This window comes from Molossus molossus, unplaced genomic scaffold, assembly GCF_014108415.1.
Source record: "Molossus molossus isolate mMolMol1 unplaced genomic scaffold, mMolMol1.p scaffold_m16_p_15, whole genome shotgun sequence".
Lineage (NCBI taxonomy): Eukaryota > Metazoa > Chordata > Mammalia > Chiroptera > Molossidae > Molossus > Molossus molossus.
In genome coordinates this window covers 10,493,270-10,507,205 of record NW_023425350.1, presented here as the reverse complement: position 1 = coordinate 10,507,205, position 13,936 = coordinate 10,493,270, and the positions used below count along the sequence as shown (strand labels likewise).

Genomic DNA, 13,936 nt, shown 5'->3' with positions numbered 1-13,936 from the left:
AATCAGGGAACGGAGGGTCGTTCTACACCGAGGGGGATTCTCCCAGCTTGCTGGTCACTCTGGATTTTCCCAAGGGCCAAATATTACAGCACATTCTCAGTTCCAACCTCTCACACCACCCGCATCTCCCCAAGGCCGGTGCTTGGGGCTCCACCACACCTGGTGGAGGAACACCTTATGTCAGAGCTGCATGGGGACGCCTTCGAGTCCCCAGGGGCAATCGCTTCTCTCCCAGCTGGGCCACCACTTCAGGGACCCAGTGTTTCTTCAGTGTGACAGTCTGAACTCAGGAAGCCCCCCTGCCATGAGCAATAAAGAGGCAGTAGCCCCTGACCCCGTCCACCTAGTCAGTGTCATTACGCAGACATCAAGGTGAGGCACCTCATGCTTCACATCACTTAGGGAGGGTTAGTGGCCTGAGGAGTCCTTCGGAAGGCCTAGGTCAGGTTGCTTCCCTTTCCACCCGGAACTGCAAGCTCAGGATGGGGAACTAGGAGACTCAGACTGACAGACTGTCACACTACCTTTCACTGGGGCAGAGGGAGCGATGGGTGGCAGGTAAGCCTGGTTCCCTTGAATAGCCTGCTGGAGGGGCAAGGAGCCCGTCTTTTCCTCAAATCATGGGTTTTTTTCTGTGTGCGTCTCGAGCCTTTGCTCCAAGGGGTGGTGTAAAAGCTAACAATGGGTCTCGGAAAACCTGAGGACAACAAATGGCACTGCCCAGGAACTTGGTCGATGCCGTGTGGCTGGAAACCATCAGCCTGTGTTCTTCCTTACTGGACACTGTGCGGTTGCAGCTCTGTGCCTCCCGCATGCCCACAGGAACAGCCTGTGGGAGGTTGATGGAGGCCCAGCTGAAGGTCTGAGGACCTCTTACACCCGCTCCCTTCTGTAGGCAGAGGACAGGCCCAACAGGTTAACAGGTGTATTCTTCAGACCTCTCTCTCCCGGTTCCCATCCGGAAGACTGGAGCTTTGATGGCAAGGAGAAGACAGCATCAGAGACGCAGCGTTGCCCAACCCATGAAAACAAAATCTGTTTGCTGACCATGCCTCCAGTCCCCACACAAGAACCTTTCCTCTGAAAAGCATTTGCTGAAACACTTTGAGCAAATACAAAATAAATAATAGTGCCAGGGACTGGGAGTGGGCAGAATGGGGAGATGTTGGTTAAGGGCACAAACTTGATACTGATAGATAAGTAGGTGAGTCCTGGAGATTTAATACACAGCATTGGGATTATAGTCAACAATACTGTGTCAGAAACTTCAAAGTTGCTAAGAGACTAAATCTTAAATGTTCTCACCCCCTCGCCCCCCACACACGAGAGTTGTATGAAGTGATAGAGGTGTTAGTGCTATTATGGTATTCTAATTGCAATATATAAATATATCAGCCAATACATCATTCACCTCACACAATGTTGTATGTCAATGACATCTCAATTTACAAATTGATAAAGTTAAAAAGATGTCGTTTTGATGCCAAGGTGAAGAGAGGGTCCAGCTGAAATATTCAGTGGACGAATTAGAGGAAGCACCTGGAATCTGGTGTCCTGGGAGCAAGGAGTGGGTGAGAAGGTTCGTGTGCTTCAGGGAAATCATAGGAGACTCCCTCCATTCCTACGGTTCTTCAGAAAACGCAGTGGGAATCCGCGGAGGGGCACAGTGCAGACCAGCACGAGGGCAGAGGGGCCAGCAGGCAGGGGGCCTGGCCATCCTGCCTCTGGGTGTTACCTGGGCGGGGCTCTAACCCAGCTCAGAGTACAGAGAAGTTTCACACTAGCTCCTGGCTCTCTGTTATTCCAAGGACCAGAACTAATGGTGGTAGATCGTTGCTAAGGATATCGGATTTTTAAAAAAGAAGAAAAAACAAACAAACACGAATCTGGATTGGAGCAGGAAAACAGAAACCGCGTGGCAAAAGGGAATTCCTCTTTTGCTTCCTCTTTGGAAAGACAAGAGTGTGCATAGCTTTACGCGAGTAAAGACAAATTGCGTAACGTAGAGCAGAACGTTTTTTAACAACAAAACCACTCAGGTGAGATTAAAGAGGGATAAGTGGACTTGAGACTGCGAGGAACGAGCACCGGGAGATGTCCCTTGCTCACCAGCAGGTGGCGCGTTTTCTTCAGGATTGGGTCTCCGAAGGTGGATCAAACAGCCCGAGTCCTCTCTCCGGAAATCGCCCTGCAGATAATAACCCTCCCGTGTCTGGAAATGTTTAATTACCGCGAATGCTCATTTTTCCAGCGCCGACCGCGGGCCGACGTAGCCCTCCAGGAACATAGCGCCGCGGGCGCGGTAAGGTTCTCTCCGCAGGGTTGCAGCCCAACTGCACACGATTCCCCTACACTGACTTTTCTTCATCATCCTCAGTGTGGTTAGACACTGCGTCCTTTCTAATACAGTTGTTTTCCCCTTCGAATACAGGAAACGTCTAGTAATCTCAGAACACAGATTTATTATGCGTCGACAATAATTTCGACAACTCATATTTGTACAAAAAGTAAAAACTCGCCACGCCTTTTACACACGTTTTACATTTGCTCCTCGCAACATATTTATCATTTTCCCGGCGATAGATGCCCAGAGTTCACGCAGTTCCACGCGCACATTCGTGCTTCATACCTGGTCTTCTCATAAACCAAGGAGAGATGCATTCGTGTGCGCATGGTTACATTTACTAAGGTGACAAATAGTTACAAGATACTTATGTGCTTATAAAGAACTTACGAAACGGGAACTGCCTGGAGAAACAGTTCACTTTCCCTTTCAGTTTTGATACTGTAACTCGTCTCTGGCTGTCACAGTAAACACCGCTCCTGCGTTCACCTGGGATTTATTCTCCTAAGAGCCTGGAGTTGCTTGTGCGTTATCAGAGCGTGTTATCTGCACAAGTGTGCGTGGATGTTATGTTACCTACCTCCCGTGCTTAAACACTTTTCCCCAAAGCTGGATTTTGACCTGATTGATCGTAATGGTTCCAGAGGAACTATTGAGCCATTACAATCCATCATGTAAATGATTACAGAGGGATACCTAAATCTCCGGGTTATTTGAAACCTCAGTACATGCATAAAGGGGGGTCTAATGAGCGGACCCCCCCAATTGTCCGCAGTGCAGTTACGGAAAACTTGCATTGGAAGAAAGAATTCGCAAGTGCTAAGTAAATTCCATTAAGAGAGAGAGAGAGAGAGAGAGAGAGAGAGAGATCATTTTTGTGTGGTAGAAAGTGGGGAGAGTTGGAGTTCATTTTTAATCCACAAGACCTTAAAACAATATAGTCCCCGTTCTAGTTAATTTTCTGGAAGCTGCTCAATTTTCACTCCAAACATAGGCTGGGGCACTTTTCCTTCCCAGCGACGAGGAGTCAGGAGAGGGGCTGGGGTTGGGGCAGGGAGACCAGCAGAAGCTGTCAGCACCCCAAGTGTGCCCGGGAAAAGGCAGCGGACGGCTTGCTTCTGGACCGGGCACAGTGTGGTCAATGACCCGGAGGCTGGTGCCGCTCAGCAATCGCTCCGGCCGGACCCCACCAGCACTGGGGGTGAGGGGTATAACCTGGACCTGGAGGCCTGGTCGCTAACGTGGGGACCCTTGTCCAAGGCTGCAGGTCCCTGCGGAGTCTGGGACCCCTCAGGGTCGGTGCCGCGGGCTGTGGCGGGAGTGGCAGAACGAGCCGGTGGGAGTTTGCACCGGGTCTGCTGGGCTGCAGCCGCGCGGGTGCTGGAGTGCGCGGAAGCCCTGGAAAGGGATGGACGAAAGGGATGGACGCAGCCCGGAGTTTCGCCACATTTACCGGGTTCCCCGGCCGTAGAACGGTTGGGTCTGAACTACCGAGGACGTTTACCAAATTCGAAACCTGACGTCCTTTCGAGTCCTAAACGCCTAAGGCTTCACTAAAAATTACCCTCATCGCCCTAATGGGTCCCGGGTCCTGCCCTCTTCAATGCATCCAAGCCGCGCAGTGCAGGCACAGCGCTGCGACCGAGACCCCCCTGCCTAGGGCCTGATTAATTTCCCTTAAATCGGCGGGGGAGGGTTTCCCCCTGTTGCGGCAAGGGGGCTCCCAGCTTCCCAGCTTCTTCCAGCTACCTCAGAAACCGGAGCCTAGTTGGCCTCCAGTGGACACAGGCTACGGTTTGGGGGTCACCCGCTTGGGAGCGTGGATTGGAGAACACCTCAGCAACTAGCAAATGTTGAACTTCGTTATCCCGGATTTCTGGGCATGTGCAGTGTGGGACACCTAGGAGGAGCGATGTGGAAACCAGGTGTCTGAAACATGCCCACCTGTCCTGCTACCCCGCAGACCAGCCCCAGACAAGGCAGCCAGGACTCCTCTGAAGATGCTGGGCCATGGGGCCAGCCCTAACCTTGTCTCCCCATCCTGCCCCACATGGGTTAAGTTCCAGGATTTGGCTTGAGTCAGGATCAGTTTTCCAGAGAAACTGGTAAACGCAGCATTAAATAATCAGGTCGCATGGCCCTTTCATTCTATCTCTAAAGATTCTCTCCGCAATAGCTCTTTAGGGACCCCTACTTGACGTTTTCTAGCCATCTTTGAGGTATGTTGGCCAAGGGCCTTGCAGGATTCAGAAGAAAAAGGCAAGTGGACAGACTAAGGAAGCTCAGTTGCCCCGTGTGGAATTTTGAGCAGGAAATGGATTCATATGCCCCAGGATGCTCCATCCCACCTGGATATCCTCTTCCTAAGGAACTTCTTCTAAACTGTCTGGACAGCCAGGTGTCCTGCTGTGGAGACCTCCCTTTGATTCTTTCACCTCTGCTAACGGAGGTCCCCAGAGCTTTGCCTCCTAGGAGAACCCCAAGAAAATTCCCTTGCTCAAGGTGGACGTCAATATAATCTAGGAATGCCCCCTGAATCCAAGCCCTCCCTTGCTCTTGGAACTTGCTACCTTGCAGTCTCAGGGAAGAGAGTGATCTCAGCCCCCTTCTGTTGTCAAGGGTCCTGGCCCTGGCCAGAATGTAGCCCCTGACTGGCAGCTCCGAGGATTCCAGCTACAGACTTATGTGGGTCCCTTGTTCCAGCATTAAGCTGTGGCAGGGGGTGAGTGCAATCCCTTAGTGCAAAGACATCTTCCTCCTCCTGCTCAAGCCAAAGTTACCCTGGGGCTGGAAGGCAGGCTCTGTTCTAAAGGCCTGCTGATAAGACAAGGGTCTCCTCCAGCTCTACCTTTTAGGGGCCATTCCACTACCATTTTCCTAGGTCAGGGAGTGATGCCCTAGAAACTTGCAAACCAAAGCTCAAGATAGTGGCAGCTCCTCTCCAGAAACACAGTACCAATATGCTGTAGACTCACTCATGCCGGGATCCAGCTCCAAGGGCTAGGAAGAGACACTCAGCAGCGACCTTGTGGCAAACTCCAGGAGTGCACTATGTGAATCTGGACCACCAAACTCCCTGGGGAACTGGCACCTTCTCCCAAATCCAGGGCTGAGTGTTTCAGGGAGGTAGGAGGGAGGAGTCAGGGCTGGGGTCAGCTGAAGGTCAGCTCCTAGAATTGAGCAGTGGAGAGGGTAGTAATGGTACTCTCCCTAAGGCATAAACAGTGAAAACAGAATTTCTCGCAGCCAGGACCCTGATCTCGCTTAGATCCCAAACTCCATCCGAACCAGCTCCTTGGACTCCGAGGTCCTGTAGCTGAGGAACTTTGCAGTTTGTCTCGCTTGCCCTCGCGCTTCCCAAACTCCCGACCACCCTTCCAAAACAAGCGATCAGAGGCGCAACTGTTCCTGAGGGTGGAATCCCAGAAGGTTCTGGGTCTCAGGAAAATCACTTACTTTACCTCCTTCCCCCTCCCCTCCGCCTTTGCTTCTGGTATTTCTACCAAACGTAATAACCCGAGGTCTGCGTTACTGCCCTGGGACGAAACGCTCTGGGATGTCCAGGGGCTGCTCCACACCGGGGACCCTCCGATTCTGGAAAGGGATTCTGGGAGGTGAGGCGACTCTGGCAGGGGCCAAAGTGTCTTGAACCCGAGCTACAGCGCGGGGGATGCCGGTGCGATCCCCGTTTCCACTGGGCACAGGCTGTGCCCTAGGCGGAGCCTGGAAACGCCAGGAGACCCGTGCTCCCAACTGCTAGGGACTGTTTCCTCCGCGCGACAGGGGTGCCTTGCTGGGCCTAACAACACAGAAGGGGTCGCACTGGACTTAAGGGCTGGGAACGCAGGTCCCGGGAGGCCAGGGCTAAGCGAGCGCAGCTGCCAAAGTTGGCTGCCCCGGTCAGCAAAACTTTGTTTCTCAGTGCGCAGGCGCAGGGCAGGGGAGGGCTGGGTGGAATCCCGAGGCAAGGGGAGGAGGGAGAGAGGAGGAGGGACGGTGGTGGATTAAAATAAGTGGGCGGCTCGGTGCTAAGGGATGAGTGAGTCTGAGCTCGGTCTCTTCCCAGCACATTCTCAGCTGCTCCCGGTTCAGTCCCAACCAAGGAGCCGCGAACGGGGCTCACCGTCCCGGGCGGGCAGAACTCCGGGGCCGCTGAGCGCTTCCCGCGTGTCGGGCGCTCCGAGTCCCCGCAGCCGGAGAGGGGCCAGGACTCTAGAGCTCCGGGGGTGCCTGTGGAATCCAGTGCCTCTGGCTTCCCGGGTCCCCCGCAGCGGGAGCCCCAGAGACACGCTCAGCCCCGGACCGCCGCGGAACAAGGTAACTGCTGGGAGCCCCGGCACGGCGAGGGGAGTGCGGGCAGGACTCCCGGGCTCCCCGTCACTGCGCGTCGGTGTCTCCTCTCTCTCAGTGTCTTAGAAGGAAACTCCTCTTGCCAAACGAAGGCTGCAGGACCGTTGTGAAAGTGAGAGCCGCTGCAGCCCAGGGTGATTGGGGGTGCTGGCAAAGGGACTTCCCGCGCGGGGTCCCCAGCCTCTGACCTCCAGGGAATGAGAGGGCGGGCTTTCATCTGCCCGCAGCGGGGCCAGATTCCGCGGAATCCGGGGTGAGATGCCCACGGACATGGGAAGTCAGCCTGTGGCCCCCTTCTAAGGAAACGAAGCAACTTCAGCTGGCAAAAACTTTCCTGAGATACGCGCCTAGCGCAGTATGGCCTTAGCAGACGAAGAAGGAAGAGAGTGGATGGGTGGCCACGGCTGAAGCCGGCCGCGCCTGGGACAGGTGCATGGCCCTCCCGGGTCGCGCTTTCCGGCGAATTTATGCCTTTTGCGTACTTGCACTCATGTTTGAGGGGGGCTCGACCTGGGAGCGCAGGGACGTGTGCCTTACCTGCCTCGCACTTGCGCTCTGACTTGGGGTGTTCTCTATGGGAGGGTTGCTCTGTGTGATCAAGGCCTGGAGTGTAACCCGCCACTGTCCCGGCGCGTGCAGGGGGCGCGAGCACTTCTTCCCAATTCCAGACCCACAGCCACAGTAGCACAAACATTATGGAGCAGCGGGTGTCTCCAGGCTGTGGCTTGGGAGGGAAGGATTACTTTGCTTCCCTGATTGTCCCCAAACCCAGCCTTTAGGAGAGGTAGGAGACACAGGTGAATGGCAGAGGTGAGGGGTGGCCTGCTGAACTCATTTCTCCCCAGAAATGTCTCTGATAAGAATGAAAACTCATACCCAGCACCTTTTCAACAGCTCTGGCAGTAGCGGGTAAGGCTCTCAGAGTGTAAAGCGGCTTACGAAGGTTTCTTTGTTGCCACAATTTGGTAAATTTTACCCAGGCTAAGAGCTGCGTGCTGGCTCTTGGGAACAGAAACCACACGCAAGGCTAGTTTCCCAGGTTCACAGCCTCCTAGAGAAGAGAAGGGTTGGCAGGGGCAGCGGTGTAAGGGTGGAGGGAGACCAGTGGATAGATGTTCCCTCCGAAGCTCCTCGAAGTAACTGTGGTTCCACTGAGATTGGGGAACATATCACTGAGGACGCAAAGAGTGTTTAAATTCGGCAGGATGGCCGCCTAGCTGAGGGATTCGTTTGATCTCCCTCCTTGTTCGTTTGGGAAATTCAACGAAAGTGGTCAAACCTCCCGCCTGGGGTTCAGACGCCTGTCACTTGTGTTGGGGATTTGATGTCAAGGATGATTTTCTGGGACTACTGCTGGGCTCCTCCAGGCGCAAGCTCCTGGAGCTCGCTCCGTCCTCATTAATGCAAGTAGTTAAGTCGCACACGCTCAATTAGCCCCGAATAAACCACTTTAATAGACTCGGCACACTTCATTAATGCCCGGCATAGGACTGGCTGCAGACCCGAGACTGGCGCTCCACCGCAGGGACTCGGGTTTCCCGGCGCGAATTGCATTTGTTGCCTGTAATCGGGACCCTCAACCGCACCTCCGAGGTCCGGAGGCCCCAGCTCCTCTCGGAATGGATGCCCGGCCTGGAGAGAGGGGCTCCCTCTGGCATTTAAAGACCCAAAGCGTTCACACTGGGGTTCCGAGGTCAGGGCGAGCGGAGCTCATCCTCTCGGCTGGTGAGCGAGTGTGAGGCCGTGTTTTTCTCTTAGCTGATCGCCAGAAACCCGATCGTGCCTTGGGCCCATTCTAGGTACTAGTGTCAAGAGCCACGTTTCGAACGAATTTCGTCCCGGGAAAGTCATTGGCGACAGTCTGAAGAGACACTGGCTGGCGACAGTCTGAGGAGAAATTGAGAGTTGGGGGAAACAAGACCAGGCAGATAGCCCGGAAAGTTGGCTCCCACGAGCGCTGGTGGCCAGCGCCCCTCCCTCCCACCGAGCCCCAGGTCTTTGCCCCTGGGGGCGGGCGAGGAAGGGCTAAGTTAGTATGCCAGGTGGGTGGGTTCTCCCACCGGGCACAGAGCGGGCTCGGACCCGCGCGCAGTCACTTGGCGGCGGGTAGGCCGAGCACCGAGAGGAGGGCGCGGAGGCCCCGGCGGTGCCCGCGGTTCGGGGAGTGGAGGTAACGAGCCGATCTGCAGCGCCTGGAGGGGAAGATGAGGTGACAGCAAATCAAAGAGCGCTCACCTCGCCTAAGCCCCCGCCGACCTTTGAAGTTGGCGAGTTTTCTCCTTCTTCTTCCTCCCTCCTTCCCAACCCAGAACAGCTCCTGCTTCCTCACTGGCCCAACTCCTAGTTTGCTTCGCCGCCTGGAGCATTCCAGCATGGTTTGGGTTTGTCCCCGGCGCGACCCTTGCTCGGAGCGGCAGAGAAGCCTGGAGCGGAGGCCACGGCTCTGCCCGCCCGCCCGTGCTCCTGCTCTGGAGGCTCCAGCGCCGCAGACCTGCCTCCCCTAGCCCCGAGGCTGAACTAAACGCCTCGGCCGGTCTAACTTTTCCTTCGACTGCTAATTGAACGGGCGCACACAAACCTTTGCCGGCTCTGGGAGTTTTGAAACCCCCACATCAACCCCCAGCAGAGCCTCTTTTCTTTGGGCCCGACACACTGAGAGAGACCTTCCAGCCAGCCTCCAGGGGAAAAGGTTCCTGGGTCAAGATTGTCCTCACTCCTCCCGCCAACGAGGCCGGCTCTGCCGTCTCATTACAGGCTTCGCTGCAATGAAAGGCGGCTGAGTCTAGGCCGGAGCCTGTGTGCCTGGACCAGGGCGGCTGGGCTGGGAGCTGCCTGCGCAGACTGGTCAGTGTGTGCCCTGAAGGAGGAAGCAGAGCAGTGTCCCCAGTTCCGGGCAGGGGCTCACTGCCCTTTAGAGGAGAGATCTGGGGGAGAGAAGACGGAGAAGGGAGAAGGAGGTGGGCAGCGGAGGACTGAGAGGGGCAAAGGAGAAAGGTGTCCCCAGCACCCTGTTCCCACAATAACTTCTCCTCGAGAAGCCCAGAGAGTTCAGCACTTGAGCCTCCTCGAGGGTGTACTTTTAGATCTCGTTCTTGTTTTTGCTTCCACTAGACAGACCTAAGTGTTGGGAAGGACAGAGATAAAGGCCTCTCTGCAGAGCGCAAACCTGTCTGTGGAGGCTGGAGACCCTGACCTAAGAGGCCGGGAGATGCCAGCCTGTTGGTCACTTCAGCATGACTCCCCTCTGGCCGGCTCAAGCTCCCTAGCCTTGTAGTTGGAGGGTGGCTAGACTATAGCAGCTGAGACAGGCCTTCATGCTCATTGCTGCCCATAGGCATACCCATCTGCCCAGGGCTCCTCACACACATAAACATCCAGAGACCCCAAAGCCCCTACCCCCCTTTTTATGGGGTAGGGAGGGCACTGAAGTCCCCTTGTATGCAACTGCAGATGTTTGACTGGGCTGATGCAGATGAGTGTCAGTGTCCTCCCTGAAATGAAGGTGATCCCCAAGGACCTCAGTCCACAAACAGCTTCAGAGAGATGTTATCAACAGGGCTCCTTAATAGTGAGCCAGAAAAGCAAATTTGTGGTCAAAGTTGAGAGTTTTGAGGAGAAAGATGACATGGCTGCCAGAGGCCAAATTAAAAGTCAGCTAGTAGACCTTAATGCACAGGGGCCAGGAGATGTATGAACTTATGTGAGTTTGTGTGTGTGCTGTCTCTCTGGAAGGCTCGTCACCAGTGCTCCACGACCCCTTGCATATATGTCTGTGTTTTGTTTTGTAGCAGAACACTGGTCACTCTACTTAATCTCCACACCTCACTGTCAACCCTGTTTCAGACAGTGTGGATCTGTCCGTGTGTATTTCTGTGTTTATTTGCACATGAATATGTAAGTGTGCTTCTGAGATCCTGTTGTCTTTGCAGGACAGTGTAATTCTGTGTTGACTCAAGCTTGTGTGGATAAAAGTTTCTGCACACCAGTGTGCCTGCCTGTCTCAGTGTCAGGTATACCATAGTCCTTCATTTAAGTTGGTTTCATTGCATTGGATTTGGTTTCTTGCTGGTTTCTGTACCAAATTGTGTGTCTCTGCCAGAGGCTATTTGGTGGGAACCAGAGAGTGTTTCTGTCTTTTTTTTTTTTTTTTTTTGAGGTCAGTGGGTTTCATGGGTGGTGTTTTAGACTTCCAGCTCCTGCTCTGGGGGACAGAAAGGGTGTAGCTGGGCTGGAATTCAGAAGGAGGACGATCTACCCTGAACATTTCCCTTCCCCACTCCCTTCTTTTCTTCACAGATCCAGATTGAGAATCCACCACAACTACCACAATGGGCAGCAAAACCTTGCCCGCGCCAGTGCCCATCCATCCCTCCCTGCAGCTCACCAACTACTCCTTCCTTCAGGCAGTCAACGGCCTGCCCACGGTGCCCTCGGACCACCTGCCCAATCTGTATGGTTTCAGTGCGCTGCACGCTGTGCACCTGCACCAGTGGACGCTGGGCTACCCGGCCATGCACCTGCCCAGATCCTCTTTCTCCAAAGTGCCAGGAGCTGTGTCCAACCTGGTGGACGCCCGCTTCCAGCTGCCTGCCTTTCCCTGGTTCCCTCACGTCATCCAGCCCAAGCCGGAGATCACCGCTGGAGGCAGCGGCCCCGCAGCGCTCAAGACCAAGCCGCGCTTTGATTTTGCAAACCTGGCTTTGGCAGCCACGCAGGAAGATCCGTCCAAGCTTGGCCGGGGGGAGGGTCCCGGCTCCCCCGCTGGTGGGCTGGGCGCCCTCCTGGATGTGACCAAGCTGTCCCCAGAAAAGAAGCCCACGAGAGGACGTCTGCCTTCCAAGACCAAGAAGGAGTTCGTCTGCAAGTTTTGTGGCCGCCACTTCACTAAATCCTACAACCTCCTTATCCATGAGAGGACGCACACAGATGAGCGGCCCTACACCTGTGACATCTGCCACAAAGCCTTCCGGAGGCAAGACCACCTACGAGACCACAGGTGCGGCACTATGGGTGGCCCTAGAAAGAGCTGCCTGTCTGCCTCTGTCCTCACCATCTTCCCCCCTAAAGAAGAGGTTCTTGAGACCCCCCCACTACTGGCTCCCCAGCTTTGGGGAATACAATAAAATCGAGAAGGAAACCATACAAAGCTTAGAGATCAGTTCTTGGAGCATGAGTGGGGAGAACGGGGATAAATAAGACCTAAGAGTAAGTCAGGTCTCCATGAGCGCCAGACAAGTACACATAACTCCCGTATCCTTCCTCCGTCAGCAGCGCTGTCCAATACAAGTTCCTTTGATAATGGCGAGTGACACGGGATGCATGTGACAATCTGGCACTCGAAATGTGGAATGAGTGTGACTGACAAACTAACTTTTACGTTTTATTTAATTTTAATAACCACACATGGCCAGTGGGTACCATGTTGCACAGTGCGGCTCCAACAAATTGCCCTAGCCCAGGTCCCCTCACTCACCTTCCGTGTTGACCCCGGCCTTGTAAGGAGGCCATGCTGGCTCCTCCTCAGGGAGGCAGGCGGGTGGCCTGGCTGAACATGTTGAGGACCAGAGATTGTCCAAGCCTCACTTTCACCTCCCTGCTTCATCCACAAACTCAGTATTTTGCCAGCTCCACACTAGGTACCCCACCGCCCCCTTTCTTTGGAAGCAAATGCCTCAAAACAGTGGCAGGGGATCTTGAGCAGCTGTCTATAACATTGCATCGTTTTGCAAGGATTAATTAATTCCGTGTCTGTTTTTGTCCTCAGATATATTCACTCCAAAGAAAAGCCTTTCAAGTGTCAAGAATGTGGGAAAGGATTCTGCCAGTCCAGGACTCTCGCTGTCCACAAGACGCTACACTCACAGGTGAAGGAGCTCAAAACCTCCAAGATCAAATGCTAAATGGAGCCTCCTGGTCACCAGGACCCTGGGTCAAGCTGCCTCCTCCTCCACAGGGACCAGAAGCCCAAAGGCGACTCTTTCGGACCGCGGGAGGGGTTCCCGGACCTTCCCTGGTCCCAAACAATGTCCCCTGGGTCCTGGGCGCATGCAGAACTACGGAGCCCCGCCCGGGGCCATGACCCCGCCGCCAGAGCGGCTCCCCCAGGACGAGGCTAAACTCTTGGCCAAAAGGCGGTACTCACGTGGCGCGGAAGGGAAACTGCATTAAAAAAAAGAAGAAGAATGAAAGCTCTCCGTGGAGCCGCAGAGGCGCCTCTCCCAGAAGTATTACTTTTTCTATTGTTATTTTATACGTTTTCTTTATTTTTTTTTCTTTGACCATATAAGCTTGTAACTCTGACTGCGGAGAAACGGGGGAGAGGAAAAGAAGTTTTGTGTGCTCGCAGCTTCCAGACCCCCTCCCCCACCCCACCCCCGGGAGCCTGCAAAAGTGTAATCCGTGTATCTGCTTCAGCGCCGGCCAGGGACCCGGCCGCGCCCGCTCCCAGCTCCCGCTGCGCTGCGGCCCGGGCTCCCAGACGGGGTCGGCGGGCCAGGGGCCAGGGGCCCTGGGGCTGGAGGGGGCCTGGCCTCAGGCTCCCCCTGCGCTGCCGCCCGTCTCCCTGAGCGCGCTGCCAACTCGGAGCGGGGCGTTGTATTGCGATTGGCACTTTATGCTGACCATCGGTAACGGACATTTATCACTGGAGTTTTTTAAAATATGAAATAAACGGTTATTTTACAGGCATTGCAGGATGGATAATTTCCCTCCTAAACACAGGGAACGGGCAGCACCTCTCTCTGAGATGAGCAAGTTTCTCTGCGGACTCCAGCCTGTCCCACTGTCGGAACCTCCACCTTATTGAGGTGCTAGGGAAGGAACGGGTGGAGACACCCTCTGTCCCGGTATTGGTCTACCTCGGACCCCAGCCTATATTTATTTTCTTACTTTTCTCCTCCACTTTGGTCTTAGGGTCTCAGTCTCCCCACTCCTTGTCTCCAGAGGGCTTTGAGTTTACAAAGAAGCCGAGGCTTAGGCCAATATATCAGCCGTGAGAAATGCCACATCTCTGGTGCCAGAGTAATTTAGGGTCCACTAAGGGAACAACAGAATGTCACTCACCTCCCCCAATTAAAGCCCCCCCCTTCTTCTTTGGGGTGGGAAGGACGGGCCCAGGAACACAGCCTCAAACTAGAACTGTCCGGTCCCCAGGGCCCCAATACCAGTTTCAAATGCATTATCACCGCCGCCTCACCAAAGCCCCCTAACCTACATCCCTCCCCGCTTAGGATTCCCCAGACA

At 54.7% G+C, this 13,936-nt stretch overlaps 1 protein-coding gene across 1 annotated transcript; it reads left to right on the top strand.

Moving 5' to 3' along the window:
• The first annotated feature begins 6,600 nt into the window (after positions 1 to 6,600).
• Positions 6,601 to 13,016, top strand: OSR1 (odd-skipped related transcription factor 1). The gene is made up of 3 exons (XM_036263234.1): positions 6,601 to 6,661; positions 10,991 to 11,690; positions 12,459 to 13,016. Exons 2-3 carry the CDS (start codon positions 11,023 to 11,025, stop codon positions 12,592 to 12,594), a joined length of 804 nt encoding a protein of 267 aa, XP_036119127.1. The 5' UTR covers positions 6,601 to 6,661; positions 10,991 to 11,022; the 3' UTR covers positions 12,595 to 13,016.
• The last annotated feature ends 920 nt before the right edge of the window (positions 13,017 to 13,936 follow it).